The sequence below is a fragment of the Orbicella faveolata genome, unplaced genomic scaffold, assembly GCF_042242905.1.
Source record: "Orbicella faveolata isolate gen_17 unplaced genomic scaffold, um_ofav_v1 contig_2, whole genome shotgun sequence".
NCBI classification, from domain to species: Eukaryota; Metazoa; Cnidaria; class Anthozoa; order Scleractinia; family Merulinidae; genus Orbicella; species Orbicella faveolata.
The window spans coordinates 3,732,501-3,754,268 of record NW_028301547.1 but is presented as its reverse complement, the minus strand read 5'-3'; the positions used below and the strand labels follow the sequence as shown (position 1 = coordinate 3,754,268).

The 21,768-nt window shown below is 39.4% G+C and overlaps 2 protein-coding genes across 4 annotated transcripts; both read right to left on the bottom strand.

Moving 5' to 3' along the window:
- Window positions 1-2,912: 2,912 nt before the first annotated feature.
- On the bottom strand, window positions 2,913-5,483 carry LOC149111639 (uncharacterized). The gene has a single exon (XM_089290202.1). It carries the CDS (start codon window positions 5,141-5,143, stop codon window positions 4,469-4,471), a length of 675 nt encoding a protein of 224 aa, XP_089146328.1. The 5' UTR covers window positions 5,144-5,483; the 3' UTR covers window positions 2,913-4,468.
- A 2,241-nt stretch (window positions 5,484-7,724) lies between these two features.
- LOC110067759 (protein FAM124A-like) lies at window positions 7,725-17,877 on the bottom strand. Of its 3 annotated transcripts, none has more exons than XM_020775081.2 (2): window positions 17,779-17,877; window positions 7,725-9,452 (listed from the first exon to the last, which is right to left on the bottom strand). In XM_020775081.2, the coding sequence occupies exon 2, from the start codon at window positions 9,374-9,376 to the stop codon at window positions 8,399-8,401; it is 978 nt and encodes a 325-aa protein (XP_020630740.1). In that variant the 5' UTR covers window positions 9,377-9,452; window positions 17,779-17,877; the 3' UTR covers window positions 7,725-8,398. The 3 variants fall into 3 exon arrangements, with proteins under 3 accessions (XP_020630740.1, XP_020630743.1, XP_020630742.1); XM_020775084.2 differs by lacking the exon at window positions 17,779-17,877 and adding an exon at window positions 13,411-13,680; XM_020775083.2 differs by lacking the exon at window positions 17,779-17,877 and adding an exon at window positions 12,483-13,346.
- Between the last annotated feature and the right edge of the window lie 3,891 nt (window positions 17,878-21,768).

Below are 21,768 nucleotides of genomic sequence, written 5' to 3'. Positions count from 1 at the left end.
ATCTCCCCAGTAATTGGTAAACAACCTTAAGCTCTTATTCAAATGACAAGTACATTATATGATCCATATGCCTTCTGTTGAAATAGTATTGTAGATAAGACATTATATTATGAATGCACGCTTTTTGCCCAGTATCTTATAACAACTATTAAGTAAACAGACAATTCTCGGCATATATCTGCCTTTAATGGAAAAGTATGAATGAGAAATTAATCTGCTCACAGAACATCTCTACTTTTAATCATTGATGGCGCGAGCAACATAAAAACCGGGAGGGGGACTGAACGAGAGCGAACGTAGGTCCGCGGTCGTTTTTTGCGTTCAACGCCGTTGACGCGCGTTTGATATACTTCTGCTCTTTAACGAAAAAATAATTATTAAGAAAAATAAACGGCTGTGGACCAACTTATGAACACTGAACGATTTAAACAAAGTAAACACTATTTTGCCTTAAATAAAGCCAGTCCGTATCACACTACTATAACTTGTTTGTTGAACTTTCTTCAACTGAATAGTAATCAAATCAAACCTACAATTTCCGCTTCTTTACAAATACTGCCATAAATTGCATTCATGTTTGCTTCGCTGTAGTGTTATAAGATCCCTGAAAAATGGAATTTGCACCCGGAAATTGAAGTCCTTCTAACCTAAAAATAGCAGAGGGTCGGCAAAATACGGCATACTTACATATATGAGGAAACGTAGCATTTCTCTGTTTCTCTTCCTCGGTTCAGAAAAAGTTTTGTTGCTTGTTGTTGCTTAGGCCGACCAAACGAAATGAATGGTCATTGCAAACTGCTCTGAGTTTTATTTACTTTCATTGTCACCAGATGGCTTTTGGCAGTATTATGCCTTCATTCAAAAAGACTTGTGCTTAAGGGCAACTCTAAAACACTCGGTACTTAGTAAAGAGCTTCGCTTTTAATACATGCAATGACCATTGCTCTGACCGGCTGAGAGAAGTGACTGAGTGGAACATTGCGAAATTGCTCCAATGTTGGTGAGGGTAGCTTTTGAATACTTTCTTCAAGTAGCTGTACTAAACATGGCAGCTAACGACGGATCTGAGAGGATGTGACAGTGAAAAGAGCATACAACGAGGCCGTTATATGCGTGCTCTGAGGTTGTTCTTAAGCTGCATTAAACAAATGGGTCAGTCTTTGCCATTATAGAATGTTTGAAGACCGATAAACCAAGAGGACAATATTTTTAAGGTGTTCACGCGAGACAAATTTTATTGCGCAAAGGTTTGTTTTGTGACGTCCACGAGGTTCGGTAATGAAAAACCCCCGCAACATTATTGCTCGAATGTTGCCGGAGCTAGGTAGTGTTAATAGCACTGTCAGTAAGGTAATTTTGAACTTCCGGTATTTTCACGTTATTTCTTTGCTGGTAAGATGGATCGTTTGTCTGGTGTGGCCTAAAATACTCAAAATTTTTTTTAGCGACCTGCCCACGCTCTGTAGAGCAGCTGTTAAGGAAGTTGTTTTAGTCAGTTCCGTCTGCTAATTATCGCATCAAGATGTATGTGTTGGGGGAGGGTTAAGGATTTTGTAAAAAAGGAACCTACTTTAAGAATATAGGCGTTATAAGGTAACTCATGAAAGAGCATCTTGGTCCAATGTGCGTTCGTTGTTGTATATATTATTAACCTTTTTTTTTGCCACAAAACTTCAAACAGCCGAACTTTTGACCATCAAAGTACGAACGATTTAAGCTGAAGTCTGCATACAGGCCAAGTGGCCCATCAGGCCGGCGCTTATAGCGTGAAGCGATTAGGAGTTTTTCTATCCTTTGCAGTAGACGGGATGCTAGTCCTTTGCAGGATTACCCCCAGCATTAAATTCGCCGGTACCCATTTATTCACCTGGGTGAAGAGAGACACTGTGAGAGTAAAGTGTCTGGCCTAAAAACACAAGACAATGTCCCCTGCCGAACCTCGAACCCAGACCTCTCGATCCAGAGTCGAGCGCACTAGTGACCATGTGGCCACCGCAGCTCCCCTCAATGAGCTTAGTTAGTCCATATTTCAAATGCTAGGTCGTTGGGCAAACAGTTAGTAATCCAAATATGGGGCTCACGCGCCCATGGAGGAGATGACTGAGAAAAGTTTATACCGGTAACGGTGCTAAGAAACACTGCGAAGAAATCAAATGAATGAGGGCAATCAGCGAGAAATTGAAATGTACTCTTTGCTGCAGTCATCTTGTCTTAAGTGTCAGGTTAAAATTAACGCCCCTTCAATAAAAGAAAGTTTAATAGTCCGAGCGTTGAAATACTTTTCAACTCTGCTCTGAGTGTTACACGCGTCCTCAAAAATGCTTGCAAGTTGCGATCCTGTTAGAGAACAGTAGAAATACGGCCGGGTATTTAATTCCCTGGTGCCTTGGAGAACAAAAAAGAGGAAACAATACAAGCTACTTAATTGTGCCTTGCGAAAGACTAGCAACCCGCCATCTGCTTTTGTACTCATGCTTTGTTTCGGTTAAAATGAGCGAGCTGGGTTAAGAAAAATCTTTGGTTAAGATGTTGCCAGAGGCAAACAGCCATTGGGGATTTGGCTATCATTTCAATCCGCTCGACAGAGAGACAATCGTGAATGATTTTCCATGTAAAATAGCAGACGGGCAAATGGTACCTTCGAAACTGTGCAATCGCACGGTTTCAAGGGCTTTTAAGATTAAAGATAGAAATAGAAACGATTCAGGAAGGATAGTGTTTAGAGCTTAAAAGTGCATGATTGCCAAAAGCTGACGAAAACAAACACTTTCTAAATAATACCAGTGACAATAACAGGCAACGCGCACAAGAACAAATGTATTTTGTGCTCGCCTTCTAGAACACTTAAAATATAACGTCAGTCAGGCAAGCAACCAACGTTTTAAGATATCAAATAACAATGAGAGGCACACTTTTAAATACAGCAATTTTATTCTACGGGTCGTAAAACAGCTTTTTACAAAACATATTTATAGTTACGTTATGCGATTTTACTTTCAATTTTTAACCGTACAAACGATTGCAAAACATTTAAGACGTTCTGTTAAAAATACGAAAGACTATAGAGAGGATTTTTTACATCTGCATGCTTGGAAAAAGGAAAATGGTTTAAATATGCAAAGGGTGCTGTTTGCGTTTTGCGTCACAAGAGTGTTAAATACTAATGGTATAATTTTTACTACGGGTTAATTCAACCATTGATTTCAGCTTGTTTCGGTTCCCATGAAGGTCTATGTATAGAACGGATCAGTGACCCGTTTCTCGAAAACCCCGGAAACTTTTCAGGCCCGTAAAGCGATTTTTAGTTCATCTGTATCTAAAAACGGAGAAGTGTATGCGCCTGAAACTTCTTGTGTGAAGGAAACCTCTCTTCATATTGAGAATTAGGTGAATAAAACAGCCCCGTAATCGTAAGGTTCGAGATTTTGCTATGGCTTTCCGGGTGCGAAAACTTTTCGGAGCCTTCGAGAAACGGGCCCCAGAACATGCTTTTCATTCAGCTTTACCTTGTTTGTCTTATTAGGTCTGCCGTCTCTCTCTCTTTCTCGAAAAAAAAAAAAAAAAAAAAAAAATCGGAAAGCACAATTTCTTAGACTTAAGACGCTTTCCATCGGACCAAAATTTCCGAAAATTCTGGAGAAAAATCGAAAGGAGCAGAAATTTTCGAAATATTCGTTTCCAAAATTTATTCGGCTAAACCGTCGAAGTTGCTCTTTTAAACTCAGAAAGTGCAGAATTGTTTCCTATAGAGTTCCGGGATCTGGCAGTTTCGAATTCTGATTAGCTTCCTTTCTCCAGCTGCCGAAGTTTATCATTGTGCAGGGTCGGTTAAATCGTTATCAGTGCTACCCTGACACACTTCCATGTCTTACTTCCAAGCCTCATTTCTACAGACATTCATCCAGTTGTTGGGAGAGGAGGTATAGTCGCTCCCACGTTCGGCTCTCGTCACAGGAAAATGATTCTTACAGACAAACATCTCGAAAGAACTGAATTCTTTTCACGAACTGGGTTAACAGCTAGCAGCCAACAGTTAACAGCCACCAGCTAACAGTTAGTAGCTAACATCTCACAGCTTAACACAATGTCTAATAACATGAGAAGGTACGCGACGGATACCATTGTAATAGAGCGAAGATGTGTCCGTCTAATACGACTCAGGGAGAGGAGAAATAACTAATTCAGAAACAGTTGCAGTATTCAAATTTGCTATGATAATTTTAACGATCATGTCGTTAAATTTGCATTGTTGATGTCTGTAAACGGCAGCTAATCAATACTAAAGGAATAAATATGCACTAGAAAATCTAGCTAAGAATTCACGTTGCGAAGCCATGTTGGACCTGCGAGGAGAGCCTTCCTTTCCCATGTTATTCTCACTGCGACGTAACGGCAGATATTTTGGCGGGAAATGAAAAACACGTCATGACAGTACCGGCGCGAAACACGCCAGCTGTTTAGTCGACAGTCAGTCAATATCGCTAGTTTGCTTTTTCTTAATAGGAGGAAGTCTAACGGAAGTATTGCTAAGTCCGATTTCTTCAGGTTTTGCTCGTCCATTATACTTCAAAAACTTTTGTCCAGCGTCGCTCGCACGGTTTCCTCGGTGTTCTATTTCTTTGTACTTTTCAAGTTTAGGCAGTTTTACACTGTGCCTCTTTACATGACCTCCGTGTTTTTCGTTTTTTTCCTTTGCGTGCAAGCGAGGAATGATATACTTTTCTCTTCTAGCTCTCCGTTGTCGCTGTTCTTTCTCTAATGCTCTCTCGTTGGCACCCACAAATCGAAAATTTCGTTCCATTTCTTGGTTCCAAATGTGCACCTGTCTCTCAAAGCGCTTGGTCAGACCCCGGTTTTTTATTTTGGCGAATTTTGCTGCAAAAACAACATGTCGGTTTGGTCGCATAGATAAGATGTATTGATCCCTTTGCAAGGCTTCTTGTCTAAGCCTTTCCTCTTTCTCCTGTTTTGTTTCATTGCCATCGTCTAAAGTAGTTGGAGAAACTTCCAGCGTTCTTTCGTCTTCTTGTGATTTCAATCGATCAAGTATCCTGTTGAAGTCATCCTTGGTCGGTCTGTAGAAAGAACGAGTTCTTGGCATGTCATCCGAATCTCTTTCCATATCAAGTGAAATAACCTCCATTTATATTTTTCACTGGTTATTTGTTCCGCTTACAGTTTTTTCTTCCTTTGGGGACTACTGTTCATGACTTGACTCGAAATTAGATTTGTGAAGAAGATACGAACCTCGCTGGCATGTTTACAGTAACTTTTCTCGTTAGAGAGCGACGTTGACAAGGGAACGCGAAAATAACGGCAGGTGGATGCAAAGTTTTCAAACAATTAAAAAACTTCAAGGCTTGAATAATTCACTAATTCACAAATTATCCATGGGATGCTACTCTTGATAAACGTACTGTGCTCAAAACGCTTTTTCAATTGAAAAAAACCGAGATGGCGAAAAATAATAATGATTATTGAACAGTATATTCATAAACTCGTGGACATTTGCCAAGAAACTTGATCCATTGTCTTTATGACGAGGAAATTGATGTAATCAGAACCAATCAGTGAGTGAGTGCATTAAAGAGAATATACTTTCGGTTGCCATTATTAATAATTAAAGACGAGCAATAGACTTTACGGAGACAGGATGACAATATGGATATTCCAAGCAATATTTAAAACTTCTCATGTATAGAACAGTTTCATCTCTACCCAGGACCAAGCCAAATAATTTAAACTTATTACCGAGAATTATCTTTAATCCTTACTTAATCTAAATAAAGTTTGTTTAAGGGTTTTCATTTCACCGTCGATGTTACCATCCTTAGATAATTGTTATTCTTAAAAATTGAAAGATCATTCAAAAAGGCTTTGTTTTAAGGCGATAATAAACTTGATTTGCATGTTGATGAGGTCTTTCCTTGGTAATTTAGACAATACAGCAGCAATTTTCGGGCTCAACTCATTGGATGAAGCTGGATTTGAAAATGAAACTGAAGCTATCGGTTATTATTTGTAATTAATACGCGTCAACCATCTTCTCAATACGTCAAGTTTCAGTGCATATATGACTAGTCTATTTATAGCTGGATTTATGAAAACGGTGTTAATAAAAAAGCGTTACTTTCTTCCAAGTGAGCCATACTTTCATTTTACAACATCTAAAGGTCTAAAAATCACTATAAGCGATAAGACAAGAGCAAAACTCAAAATTAATCGCTGGTCACGAAGGCTTGGTCATGTACTGAAGATGCCCAATGATAGGATAGCGAAAGCTTCCTTGACTGATGGACTTCAACTGAGAGGAGAGAGAGAGGCAGGCCAAGGACCATTGGCGGAGGACGGTGATGAAGGAACTGAAAGAGATGGGTCTCTCAAGGGGCAAAGCACAAGCCAAAGCACTGGTCAGGGGTCAGCGGTAGGGTATGATTGTGACCTTATGTCCCAGCCGGGATGAAGAGGATTAGTAAGAATGCAAGTGAGACTCAAAATAAGGAAGATAAGAGAGTGGAGAAAAGAATTTTTACATCTTCTACAGTCGAGAAGATATGGAATATGCTTGGGTGAAGTTTTCATTAAAACCGTTTGTAATATTCTGGGGCCAATGAACCAGCCAAAACGCGAGAACGCAACTCCTTTTAACAGACTATTTTCGACATATTGAAATTCAGTTTGGCATTTAGGCTTAGAGGACAGAAACAAAAGAAATTGAATGACATATTTATTCATTTCTTTTTTGTGTGTGTGTGTGTTCTCTGGGCCCCACTATCAAGCTGAATATTAACATGTCGGAAGTGACCTATTCTAGCGACTAACAAAGTGTTTCATCCGAACTGAACTCTAGAAAACTACTGGAGGAGTAGTTTCAGAGCGCGATTCCACACCGTTTACGCCGTTTTCATAAATGCAGACATATTTGTGTCCAATTAATCTCTGGACAGGTACATTATGGTGTGTAATCGGAGAAGCTATAGAAGGTATGTATTGGCAGGTCGATATAATTCTTTGCAAAATGCACGTTCAAAGCCAAAGCATGCATACTTGCATGGCATTTGGACGAGGATTGGAAGACCATCGAGAACCAAAACCAAAAAACGTATGTAATACGCTGCAAGGTAATCATTACTAATAAGGTATGCATCATGTTAAACAACTTCCCTCGACTAAGTCGAGAGCACTGCTTTTCTGTCCGGCGAGTATGGTAACAAAGAGCCAATAATAAAGTGTTGTTTTGAAAAAGGAATTTTTTCAAGCCCATTTATCAATGACATAAGACAAGCAAAGGTAACAACACGAGGATGGTAAGATTATGACGTTTGGTCAACATGGTTTACATTACAACAAAAACACAAAGTGATTTCCGACGATCGCACGTTAGGCCGCTCTGCAGAACTTTCAGATCGGCCCTTCATCACTACCTTGTTTGCGTCCATTCATTACGTTTTCACTATTTCCTTCCCAACCACCCCCCACCACCCCCCATGATAGGGGGTGATGTCCCATCAATGGCCCATTGATGGGACATCAATGGGCAATTACCTCTATGAGATGTGCCTGCAAGGAATCATGGTATTTGTATTCATCACCTTAGACTGGATATTTCTTTTGCTGAATGCAACTACCATGATTCCCTGCAGGCACACCTCATGGGGGGAATTGGCCATTCCACCTGCTTCTATCAGAATCTCGGCTTGAACTACCGTTCTCAAAGATTCACATTTATAGGAATAAAATGCTCTTTTCTTTAATAAAATACTCTAATTTACATATATCAGTAATCGGTGTAATAAATAACGTATTAAAATCAAAATGAATAGAAATATTATACTCAAATCATATCTAGGTGTTTCCACACACTATGTACCGAAATATTTATCCTTGTTCAACTGTAAACGCGTCGAGTATATTTAATATCTTAAATTATTGGTTCTACTACATATAAGAAAAAGTTCTCTGTAATCTCTCTGAGACTCATATTTCGTCACACCAAGAAATTGTACTCCCAGAGCAAAAAAAGATCTCATTATTTTCTCTGTTTTCTTTTATGTAAAGCTGAGCCGAGTTGTTCAAAGTCCGGTTAATCTAACCCAGTGTAAGCGAAAATTTTGATTTCAATTTTGCAACTTTTCGGTGAGGTTCTCTATTTACATTGTTCGTCCCTCAGTTTTAAGTCTGAATAATTTCAAACTACACAAAGCGTAAGCTGAGATAAACATAGGGGAGAGAAGAGGAGACAGTGAGCTTTCTCGCTTTGGAAAGGGAGAGAGTTAGGAGGCATATCTAGATCCGCCACTGAACTTGCTATCTGTTAATTATGATTAACTTTGTAACTCGGGTCTGGGAACCTTCCGAGCTTCGTAGACTCATCATTAATCATTAGATCTTCTTTAATTCATAACAACGTTAAACGTTTTGAAAAGCTCGAACTGAGAGTTCCTTGCGGTGAGTAGTTCATACTTCCCGCCAAACTTTCGGTGTCGATGGATGCAGTCTCGTAGTCAGAAGTCTCCAGACTACTATTGGACAGTAGTCTTCCTGTCTTACGCCTTCCTTGGCTGGGTGCGGTCTCCTCGATCAAGAGTTCATTACCATCAGGGTCACTGGCGACCCACAGTGTACCCTCCGTTTGAACCGGGGGTTCTTTCAAATGAGGTATTATTGTGCTAATGTCCTTGATTTTCAACTTTAACCTCGCAGATTTCGAAGGTTTGGGGCAAATTTGCGGTAAGTGTTTCAGTGAAAGTTGAACGTCAAATCCACTTTGAGAATATAAAGTAAAGAAGCAAAACCCAGGAGAGCCACTGATTGCCTTCTTCCCTGTTAAAATCTCGTAAAATGTCCTCATCTGAAGAAAGTTTCTCGTAAAAATATGAAAACGCAAATGTTCGTTGCCGTAGTGAACCGGGCATATGGACCACAAAGGAAACCCAGGAAATGTCTCGTAGAAGTCCTGACTGGCAGTTACCCGGGGCTTGGTATCCAACGGCAATTCCACCCGATGGTGAAATTTCCACGGAGGAAAATGGAAATTTCTTTGAACATCTATGGCGGATAAACGGCCAAATGTTTCGTGAAGAAAAAGCACAACGTTTATTGCTTGACATTGCAGAATCGGAGATTCATCATCTTCGTCAATGCATGATTCATCCAGAGTGGAATCCACATCGTCACTTTCGTTGATAGAAATAAATTGAAAAGTAGGATCCATTCCTTCGAGGAAAGGTGAATAGAGCTTTTTAACGGAGTTCGCCTCACCCCATCGGACCTTTATCTGCAAGGTGCAATCGTAAGGGTCGGGTGCGACGAAAAAATTTGCTTCCTCGGTGACACTTTCATCAAATCCTTCGTCGTTAAAAACACAGTCCTCCATTATGAGAGAACTGGAAGATTGTTTTCTGATTGAACTTTCGAATACGTCACGTTTAAGCGGTATTCACTCGTATGATCTGAAAATTAACCAGAACAGTTCAGGCATATTAGCATTTTCTTGTGTGTTGGTTAAGCGTGTAGGCGAAAAATCTAAGGCCTTGTTCACACTAATAACTTTTCCATATGTTTTCGCCGTTCACACTGACACGGTTGGGCTTCGTTTTAAGATATCTCCATGAACTCTGGAGAGAGTTTTCAAATGCATGTGTTTTCAAGAAAAACTTTTTGTTTCAGTTATGATATTGACGCGGCAACGAAAACAAATGGACAAAGACAGCGTAGGTTTGAACAGGGCCAAAGTCGATACTAACTACAGTTATGATTTTCGAGGAAATTAAAGCGTAAATTTCGAACAAGATTGATAAAGAGGCTGGATAGGATCATTTTCTCTCAAAAATGAAACTTTTCAAATCCAACCACGATCTTCAATTCCTAATTCAAGAAAAGCAAAAGGCCTTTTTTTAATTTAGTGGTCCGTGATTCATCTAGGGTTAGATCTTTGCCCGGAACAAAACAGTGAGGTAGCGTCCACGCTACGCCGGAGAAATTTGAAAACGCAGCTTTATTTCTACGGTTACACCTACCGTCCACACTAATCCGTCAAGAAAACAGAGCTTTTCGAAAACGCTCTTCAAACCGGAGGAATTTGAAAACGCCGGCTTTTAGTTTTCGTGTGGACGGAAAAACGTTTTGAAAACGGAGCTTTTCGAAAACCATGACATCACGATGATCACGTGATTTCGCTGCGCAAGTTTTCCTCAAACTCAAATCCAAAATGACCGGTGACTGTTGCATTTCAAATTTCTCTGGCGTAGTGTGGATGGAGAAAATTTGATGCGTTTTCAGAGCGAAAACGCCGTTTTCAATTTCCTCCAGCGTTGTGTGAACGGGGCCTAACAAAGGAACTTCGAGCTGGTAATCAGCGACCCTGGACAAAAGAACAGCGCCGTCTTCTTAGCTAGTATCATCGCATCAAGGGCGAATTTGAACTGAGCAAATGACATCATCGAGTTAACCGGGCAAACTTCAGAACAATCTAGAGTAAAAGACATGTTTTCAATTTCTTGGCTTAATGTATATTATTATCTTTACATGCCACAGAATGCACAGGAAATGCTAATTAAATTCTTCTTAATTCACACGTACAATTATTGGATTATTTGCGTTTCACATTGAATTCTATAGCGATGAGATCAGTCTTTTGTTTACGTCAGCTATCACATTTTTCACTTTTGAATTTTGCTTCACTTTAGCGCGTTTTTCGTACCAAGAATTCTGAGATAGAATTTAATAACAGTCAAGAGTATAATCTTTCAAGTAATGCTGATGTACATGCAAGTTGACTACGGGTTAAATTGAATATACAGAACCAAAACAGCCTTCCGTGTGGAAAGCTACTCACTGGAAGTTGTCTTAGTCTGAATGCAATAGCGCATAAACTATGCTACACCAAATTCATCAACCTTTTAGTTTGTTTTTTTTGTGTGGCACAAAGTCCGAGCCATAGTTTGTTAGCGAGAAACGATCACCTTGTACCTTAAAACATTTATTAAGAATGCAAATTCAACTCTTACGTAAAATGCCTATTGATTGGAATGATGGTTATAACGCAATTATCAAAACAAATTGTTTTCAATTTAAATTTTGGTCCGCTTTTTGTCTATGCAACATCAACAGTTTACTGAATTTGGTCCCTTCATATTTTCTTATTGAAACTCAGACACATTGCAAATGCACGGTGCTATTGTCAACAATAAATGGTAACTTTAAAACGAGTTACAGTAGTCAACTAATTATTGAGTTTTATTGAAATAGAATACCGGAGTATTTGTTTTCTCTTGTGTACGATATATTTCATATCTCAATACCTTTCATTTTATAGTTCATTCCCGGCGAAGTCTTATCAGGAAAAACTGGCATTGTTTAAAAACAATTCCCCTGGGCTAAATTACTTATCGCTTATCTTAGGCGTTGTAACCGAGAAACCATTTACTATGAAAAATTAACATGTTTCAAATTCAAAACATGAACCTGCAGAAGCTTGCAGAGCCTCGATTGAAAATAAAACAGCATATAAATTTTGGACGAGTGAATTTCTTTGTTTTGGAAAAGTTCCGTTTGTTACGTGGTAAACTGGACCACCGTACAAGTAGGATTGAATCCAGCTCAAGCCTTAAGTTCGATTCAACGCCGGAGCTCTTCACCGTCCGTTTTAGCTTCAACACCGATATTCAAAGCCAGGGCAGTGATGTGTATCGCTTGAAGTGAGCGAAGGACTTTTCTACGACTCTCGGAAGGTCAGAAATGCTGAGTAATCTTTAAAAACACACATTATTCGAAAAATGCGTACTGTAAAAAGAGAGATTCTTAAAAAGATCTTAGGAAAGAAATCAATTTGAAGTTGTGGTGTGTTGGAAAGGATTGGATGTTACGCAGGGCAAACATTGTTGCTTTAGTTTTCAACCTGGAAGAACAAGGAAATATTCAAATTTTCAAAGCATCACAGCTGTCGACTCACAGCACGTGCACAACAGAAACTCACACTGCGATCTGAAAGGATTATTAGTATAGACTTGAAAAATAAATAACAAAAATCGCAAGCTGTCGCTAGCGCTTTAGATCGGTAATAAAGATTTATTTAAAATCTACGATATACTGCGACTGGAATCAATGAAAGCGTAGATAAGTTTAATTCCTGAAGAAAGAAACACTCTGACAAAATAATGTCTCAACCGCACTCGTTCGTTTTCGAAACCGATTCTCTCAAAATTGTTATCTAATTGAAAAGTTTCCTGACAAAATATAAGATTTTGTAACCACATCAACACGTTGAGAAAGGAAATCACAAACACTTTGTCCTAAATATACTGGCAAACCTGACTATACGTTAAATAAAGCTAAAAATTATTCGATGAACACAATTTTCCTTCGTTGTAATAAAGCTGGACATTTCGCGCGACGAAAATTGACTTACCCGCGGTTTATTCTCCTAATTTCCTTTTTCCCCTTAGATCATAAAAAGAAAAAAACTCAAAGCACAGACCTACCTAAATGTTAAAAGATCTCAAACACTGACCATATTCCTGCAAAGTTTCATTCACGACGTGTTTCAGTTTGCGATGCAGCTCTTGACTTCAACGAGCGTGTTGCGACACAATACGTTGTCAACTCTTTCAGTTCACTTTTTGCATTAATTGGAAAAGAACGCTTCAGCCATAAATAGCAAATGAGAGCCTTATAGAGATTATAATATTGTCTTTTGCGTCGAAAACAATACAAATTAAATACCTGCTTTGTTTCGCCGAGTCGCATAAAAGCTTTTCACGAACATGCAGCCAATGAATGGGCGCGTATTCCTGGGAAGTATTTTTTACCCAGACAATGATCAAAACATCTCGGCGAACAAAGCTCGTGTTTGGTGGGAGGCGTTGTGGTTTTCTCATCACACAAGGGTTCGAGGATCAGTTATACAATATTGAAAATAAAACAGTTCAAAAACTACGTAATCCGTGGTACGTGGTTTTCAAGAGTTTTATCACAGGATTCGCGTAAACCCTCTCACGTATCTGATTGTTACCTATCCATAGACAGTCGACCTACACCTTAAAAATTAAATCCAAAAACGCAAAGTTTAGCCACAGGCTTAAAAATTAAATTTTCTTTCGGATGTTTACGAATCATTGTGCCTCGTGCAGCCTTTTGAAATTGTTTGCACCAAGTTTATTTTGCTTTTATTAGTAATAGCATTAAGTTGACGTTAAGAAAAGTTTGAACAAGTGTGTTTTTTACATTCTATCCGTAACACAAGCAATAGCGAATAACAAGGACTTTTTACTGCTTACGTCTGCTAGTAGTATTGAACAAACAAAAACAAAATCACTCAGTGTTATAAATCTGGGCAGCAATAAACTTAACACGCAAAACATTTGACGCCGGATTAATCAATTTGTTTTTCGTGACGTTATATAGACTTACCCTTTCGCATTATCTATATCTCAGAAGATTTGAATTCAGAAGATTTGAACTCTGGTCTCACTGCTACAGAACCCGGGATAAGCTCCAGCCTAATGGGCTACTTGGCTCGTATGCAGACTCAACCTTTACCTAGCTATTGCAAGAAACGTCGACCATTCGCATTAGGGCCGCAAATGTTTGATACAAACTATCGAAAATTACTCAGTCACGTTTCCAGGCTGATGTTAGAGTGCATACATTATCTATCAACAGAGCGTGTCTGCATAAATTGCGTCACTAAAAATATATATTGAGCCACCTGCAGTAAGTAAGTGCTTGAGCGAAATTTTTGTTTCGACAACTGACTTAAGGGCGCGGTTTGGAGCTAGAAGCCACAGGACATCAGGAAAATTTATTGATCAATATAAGAATAAAACGAGGAATCGGTTCCGTGAAGAGTTAACTCAACATTTAAAAACGTCCGGTCATTCGGACGGAGGTTTCGAGAGGGGAAGTCAACTATGCTCCATGTGACGTTAATGACTTAAGCGCGTGCCAATATTCTCAATGCCATAGCTATATCGCATTATGAACAGGACTACAACGCAATCAATTAAGTAATAAACGTCTAATAAAATGCTTTATCGTTCAATCGACAACTCAAAATTCTTTATTGTTTGTTTATTTCCTCTATTTAACTGAAATAGAAAACAATTTAATTTGGCGTAAAATTTGTATCGCGGTTACAGTCAATTTCCTTCTATGTTAGCGTTCTTTCAGACAAACAAGAACTACTCCTCCAATGATGTGACAAAATTTCATTCCCGACCTCTTATGGTCTGCTCCACATCACGCATGCGTAGGTCGTGACGTATGAGGTTTTCGGGGAAGCCATATTTGTTCCTTGCTTGTTCCATATCCTCTATAAATTATACTTCGTTCTTCTCTCAACCCGGTGGACCAAGTTTAATTTCTGGTTAGAAATTTACCTTTTTCCTTCGCTCACCTTATCGCAGAAAATTTTACAATAACTTTCTTGTATTGCATTTTGGAATTACTTGTGAAAGTATGTTAAGAGTTTCTTGACCTTTCTTTTGCTTTAAGGATAGCAATTTAGAACGAAGTCGCCTTAGTACAAGCTTTAGCCATTGCTATTACGTTGGCAATGAGGTAATTATCCAAATAAACTAAAGATTCTGACAATATACCCACCAAACTTCTTTAATCTTTTTTCTTCAATATATGTGCATCGAGTTTGGTTTGCTTTAAGGATAATAATTTAGAACGAAGTCGTCATAGTACAATAAACTGTTTTAGCGATTGATATTACGGTGCCAATGAGGTATCCAAATAAACTAACGATTCTGACAATATATGCATAATTTGAGCTTCTTTAATCTTTTGAGATTTCATCAATATATGCACCGAGGTTTAGTTTGCTTTAAGAATAATAATTAAGAATAAGTCGCCATAGTACATCTTTTAGTGATTAATATTACGTTGGCCATGAGTCAGATAAAGTAACGATTCTCCAAAAATATGCTCTGGGCTTAATTGAGTAATCAATCGAGGTGTAAGTCAACATTGACACAAGTCTGGACAAATATGGTTCTTTAACTTGTTTGTTCTCTGAAAGCACTTTCATTAATATTAGAAGCGTCAGTTTACTCACTCAAAATATTGAATGATGTTTTCAATAAGAGGCAAAAAAAAAAAAAAACATACATTGCTTAACCCTCTCTTCTAAGCCAAATTTAGATATCTAAGTTACGTTATTCAGAGTGAAATAAAACTTACCGACTCGCGTAATCTTCTATACCTCAAAAGTTTAAACAATCTCGGCCATTGCAAGCTACTTTTGCGGCACTGAATTGTTCTGAACAAACTAACGAAAAAAATTTGTTACCGCCCTAAGTACTTACGCCAAGCCGACAAACAAGGTTTGTTGACATGCGTCAAAGGGTCATAAAATATATTGGGACCACCTACACAAAGTGAATACTTCATTATAAGATATCTGTTTCCTGTAAACAATGAGTGTCAAGTTATCTAACGAGGGAGATTTGAGTCAAACTACTAAAGGAATCGAGCGAAAGACCGTGTCAATTACCAAAACTTGAGAAAAGAAAGCTGCCTATTTTACTTGGTTACGTTTCCAAAGCGCAATCAATGTGTAAGAGAAAGCGTGCTGATATGCCCGATAGTAAATGCGGTAGTAAATGCAATCGATTAACTTATTACACGACTAACTAAGTTTCGAGGACCGATAACTAGTATCAGTCAATCAGACTGTTTTATTACCGGTCCAATATTTTCTAAATATCGGACCGGACACTGTTTCCAATGATCTCACGCAACCTGAAACCTTAACCCTTCTGAAAGAATGAGCCCCAAGATAAACATAACAGGTGTGGGGTTTATATATGATCGGGATTTTACGTTGACCCCACCGGCAAAAAAAAAAGAAACATTTCAAAGACAGAGCTGCTGTTTCCACTATTCAAAGCTAGCTACTTAACCAGTATCTTGCTGATTTAGTGCCATTTATTTTTGGAACTTAACTGAAATAATTAGAAGTGTTAGGCAACAGGGCAATACAGACTGGTCGGGGCCACTGGACGAAACAATCATTTTATTCGGCTTCGAATGCGCACCTGCAGAGCATTTTAAGGTTACAGAAACTCCTTAACTTGAGGGAAATGAAAACATCTTTACTGTCAGCAGCTATTTTATAACCTTACTCATGCTTTTACTTGCCCAGTGAGAGTGCAATCCGACGAAATAAAAATAAACCACAGTAATTGAAACGTTTGACCGCGAGCAAGACTTCACGTATTCAACGTTTCTGGCCGTTTTACCTATGACCCGAAAGGAGGGGGGGGGGGTAATCCCTTTAATGGCCTATACGGGGAGGCCCCGCCCGAGAGGGTACCTTTTTCAGGTTTCAGGTGTATAAAAGGGTGGGTATTTCACAAGTATATGAAAAGGTAGGGAAATCTGTCACCAGTTATTTCGTACAGACGCACCTTACAGCTGTAGCATTTCATTTATTAGCCACCGGGATTAGCCAACACATGAAAATGACAAGAAGAAACGAAACGGTAAGGGATTGGACCTCGGAACGGAGCCTCTCCGTATAAAACTTTGTAGAGTACCCCCGGAACCTATGAGCAGTAACTGTATTAAAAAGAATCATTCTTTCTCCTGTAAATTGTTCACCAGACCGTACTGTCACTAACATATTCTCATTCTAGGACCTTGGTTTTCGCCGAATGGCAAGATTTTGAACAACTGTTACGCAATCGTCATGCTCCATACGTTTCTAGTACGAGAGATCACTTTGGCATCGAGAATGATTTATTAGGTCAACCCTATCTTTCCTCGGCTGTCACGCATGCTTTAAGGGTCCATTAGGATGAAAGAAATTCCCCCGTGGTTGCTGAGAAGGTTGAGAGCACTGTTATCAGTAAGCCAAAGCTATAAAAGAGTTCATTTTAGAAAAGTAATTTATGATGAAATGTTGGCCGGTCGTCTTTATACGCGCGCGACAAAACCAACAACTCTGAAGGGAAAGTGAAATTCTTTCGTCGCAGCGTGATCATGAAATTTATGGAGACAAAGTTGTATGTGGTCTGCTTTGAACACCAGCTGCCAGCGCCAGAAGTTTAGAAGAAATAATCTAGCATTTCAGATATTTTTCGAAAGGTATTCACTTCCGCTACCCTCCACGGAGCTGTAGCGGGACAATACCGTTACAAGAGTCATTAGGTCACTGGTGATTTATTGTTAAAAGCTCTTGAGAAATAAGATGCGTTAACTAGAAAACGCGAAATGAGGCGTACAAGGTGTCGTTTTAGGACAAAAAAAGCCACTCCGAAAATGATCTTTTTGCAGAAAAACTGGAAATAAAGATCACGTATGCTAAACCACAAAATACACCTTCACTATTTCTATTTATGCCTAATAACATCCTACGTACGTTATCTTGGTATCTGTGTTATTTCACCCTATTTATACGTCAATGGGAAATAGTTCAATAGGAAGCTTTCTAAAAATTGCAACCAAGGTCATGAAAAGACGCGGTCTTAAACCACAGTGTTTCACAAATTTTCTCTTTAAAAGGCAGTCAATAAGGAGATTATCTAACCCGCGAATGCTGTAAATAGGAGTATATTTTAAATTAGACTTGGAAGCGCGCGGTATTTGTAACACCATGATACATGAAGACTCGCTGAGTGCCACCTTTTCAGTTCTTAAGGATTTTATGTCCTTGGGCACGATACTTCTGGTTAAGATTTTGATCTAAGTGACACGCCAAGCTGCACAATAAATAACTCTACCAAGAATAAACAATTCAATCAATGCTGATCATAAAGGGAGAGAACTTACCTGATACACAGCAACAAAAGAAACCACCTTATTACTGGAAGCGCTGGCCAGGTTCATGAAACGAAAGATAATGTTTATCGCTGAGGTCACATGCGTAGAACATGCTCAGGGTTTCGTCATTTCCGCCAATTGTGACGACAGGAGATGTGAGGGCAGCTGTGAGGGCGAATTTCGCGACTTTGCAAGTTTGCGTGGGATAATCCATCACTATTTTTGCATATTCTATATTGCTAAAGATAGAATGTGCTACAGCTAAAAGGAGATAGGCCTTCTTACCCCAAAGAAAAACAGTGGATTTAACAGTTGATTTACCGTGTCACACATCGCCTTCGTGGCAGACGTTCGAGGGATAGGGAGGCAAAGCGCGATGAATACTCCTTCCCCGTTTGTACATGATTGTACGCAACTCAGTTTAGGGTTATGGTACAGTGGAACCGCACCTTACGGCCATCCCGTTATAAGTCTTATAACGGCCACTTTATTCTGATCCGAACAATTAAGCTCAGTCAGTCATTTCCCTAGATTATCGACAAGGCGTCGTTTTCGAAATGCTCCGCTTTCAACATGTTTTCTGTTCCACACTTAATTGGCGCAAAGCTCGCGTTTTCAAATTTCTCCGGTTGAAGAGCGTTTTCGAAAAAAAAAAGCTCCGTTTTCTTGACGCATTAGTGTGGACGGTAGGCCTAACCGTAGAAATAAAGCTGCGTTTTCAAATTTCGGTATCCAAGACTGTGTTCTAGCCTCTTTGGAATCTCGAACTGATTAAGTGTTTTCCCCCACTGTGGAATTGAGAGTACAGTGGAACCCTGTTAATCAAGCCACCAACGGGCCAGCAAAACCTGGCCGTGTTAACAGGGTGGCCGCATCAACAGGGTTCTTTACATTGTGATTTCCTTGCCCCACTTTTCCTGAAACACAAATCCAAAATGACCGGTGATTGTTGCATTGTTAAATTTCTCCGGCGTAGTGTGGATGGAAAACATTTGATGCGTTGTCAGAGTGGAAACTCCATTTTCAAATTTCTTCGGCGTAGTGTGGGCTGGGCCTAAAACTGGCCCAAGATTCTGTCGCATGTACTAGTGTAAGGACACATAATTAAGGACATAGGGAGTTCCAGTTAGACAAAATTAGCCCAGCTTGCCAGAACTGAAAGAGTTACAGCTGGTCAATTGGCGTGAAAAAGTGCTTGATAACTAAAACAACTCTGTAAATTACGTGGCTTGAATAATTTAGAACAAGAAAACAACAATCATCAAACCGGCGGATGATAGTGTGATCAAATCCGTACCCCACCCCCATCTCCCGGAAAGATAGCCATATCCAACAGACTGCTCGGTCGCTAGGGTCATCAAACATTTCTTCGAACCTTTGCATCGAAGAGACGTTTACGCAATCCGAATCAAATTTATTACTGACATTCTCAGACACCACCCAGCCACCCATTGTAAAACTAACCCTTTCTGTGGGACGAGGTCAGGCGAACGAATTCCTGCGCGTTTAAGGCCATTGACGCCAGTGATCTGGTGAAATCCAAGCGTTGCTAACGTTCGTGCTATGTCCAAATCTTTTTCCCCATTTCGAGATTTAACACGCACCGACTTCCGCGTTCCGTTTTCTGCGAAATTTAACCTGCGATCAGGCGTTCTAGTTTTTTTTGGTCCCAAAAAACAATGTCTGATCGCAGTCACGCGATACTCCCCTCTTTGAACGTGATGGCATTGGGGAGAAATTACTGTGGGTCATGTTTCAGTCGCCGCACCTGCACGTGAGTTAGGAGTCTAACACTTTCACGTGTACTGTCACGTGAAACAGTTGAAGAGGCCTGTTCATGCAAATGCCATACGATCGTATCATATAATGTAATACGTTAATACACTCAATGCGTTTTAAGAGAATATCAAGGCTGAAATTTGCGAAATTTTAAGAATATTTTAAGAATAAACCCGAGGCTGAGATTTTAAAAAGAATATAATTTTGTGTGTTAAAAATTGATAAATACAATACAGCTATATGTTTTTAACTAAACCGTATAAAGTTCTTTCTTTCTCTTAACGGAAAACTAACCAAAAAGCGACAAAAAGAGTACCAGCCGTATGTTGGACGCTAGTAACATTTCTGCGAGAAGGTATGTCCGTGACTTCAGGCTATAATTAATGCCTGCAGGCTGGCTCCAAAAATATTTCAACACCATCCGGACACCAAATACATTCGAAAAGAGGAATGTCATACGCTATAATCTAAGAATATTCACAGGAATATTTTCAGCCTAAAATCGGCAGAAAAATAAGAATATTCAGCCTCGGCCGGAAAAACAATATTCTTATAAAAAAAAAAAATAATAAAAAAAATAAAGAAAAGAGTGTATGTGTTCGGCCAGAGTTTCCTCAAATTCTCAAGGCTAGCAAGCCCGACATAGAAGTCGAAAACAAGTGAATGGCTGCTGAAGTCTGGCAATTTTGCTACGAACGGCTGCGTTTACAAGCCGGTCATCTTCGGATGAAGCTTCGCCAGTGGAGCCCGACCCGTCCATCTGTTGCAATTCTGTAAATTTATTTCAGTAGCGTTCCCATTGTTGACTTCTTTTATAGGTTGAAAGAGTTTTGCATTCGGGATATATAGCGTATGGCGGACATATACGGCACTTCCGACTAATTTCCGACGACAGGAGCTTGTAGTTTTCTGTGCACCTTATACAGAATGAGAAACGAAGTTAATCAGGCTACTGAAAGCCGGGATCAATTACTGCAAAAAAGGAACCCTTTACAAAGCACAACGTGAGGTAAGATTTTTTTTTCTAACCTTATTAGGTTGTGCATGACTGATTTGGTAGGCAATAGGTTGTGCAAGAATTTTTTTTTAACATCAAAAATCAAACTATGATAGTAGAAAGCACTTGCTTTGTATTTTTTGCATTTGCACTTTGAGCAGTTTTTCATCGGCAGGAATTGCTTTTGTTAATTGCCCAATCCCCTCCACACCTCAAAACAACAACAACAACAACAACAACAACAACAATAATAATAATAATAATAATAATAATAATAGTAATAATAATGGTCCGTCCCTAACACTGGAGCACACAACGGGCGCTTCCTTGAAATATCTCTTCCCCAGACCACATCTTGCGAGCTAGGAACATTTTAGCTACACCCCGTTATGCACCCTTTTCATAAATGGCTGCCAATTTTTCTAAAAATTATTCTGTATGAATTTAATTTAGCCTGACTTAACTCGTTTGAGTCAAAAATTCCTTTGAATTATCAACTCCAACACGAGGTTAGTAAGGCTCATTTTATTACTTGCAAAGGGATTTATAATTCAGTGAAAGCCATTTATAGAAAGGATTCATTAACCAATCCCTAAGCCAGAATCCAGGTTCTCTCTTCCTGGCTTAGTCTGCGAACAGGCTCCCGCGCTCGCCGAATTTTTTTTCCGTCTTCGCCGGGGGCCTGTTCGCAGGCTATTGATGGCTAGTAAATTCTGTTTGAGGGTTGAACCCTTCCCTGCTCCCCTTCCCCACCCCGTGAAGGAAGTAGAGTCGTTCTTGGAGTCATTAGCTAATCTAGCCGCAGTTATTCCGGAAATTTCACGAAAACACGGACTTAAAGCCCATCAAAGTCTTTGCTTTTTTTGAAACTGACAGCGGACCTTCAAATCCAGTGACCAATCTATCAAACGAATACTGATCTTGACTTCAGAAATTTCGCGAAAACTTAAAGCTTAAGACATTTTCAAAGATTAATGAGCCCCTGTTATTGTCTGTCGATCACTAGTACACGACTCTGTGTAGCCAATAAGATGACATGTTTTTCTAATATTCAACCAGTGGTTATGCTAATGAGCGATAGTAACTCGGTTATTTACCAGTTGCTGAAGTAATCTTCTGTACCAAATTCGACCTCGTAGTTTCATTGCGAACTACATTTCGATTAGTTGAAAATAGCGGCCCAAGTGATAGCAGGAGACACTATCGATTAATAGGACAATTTT

Coding starts and splice junctions, on each gene's coding strand:
- LOC149111639 (XM_089290202.1), bottom strand. CDS start 5,143: ATGGAGGTTATTTCACTTGATATGGAAAGAGATTCGGATGACATGCCA.
- LOC110067759 (XM_020775081.2), bottom strand. CDS start 9,376: ATGGAGGACTGTGTTTTTAACGACGAAGGATTTGATGAAAGTGTCACC.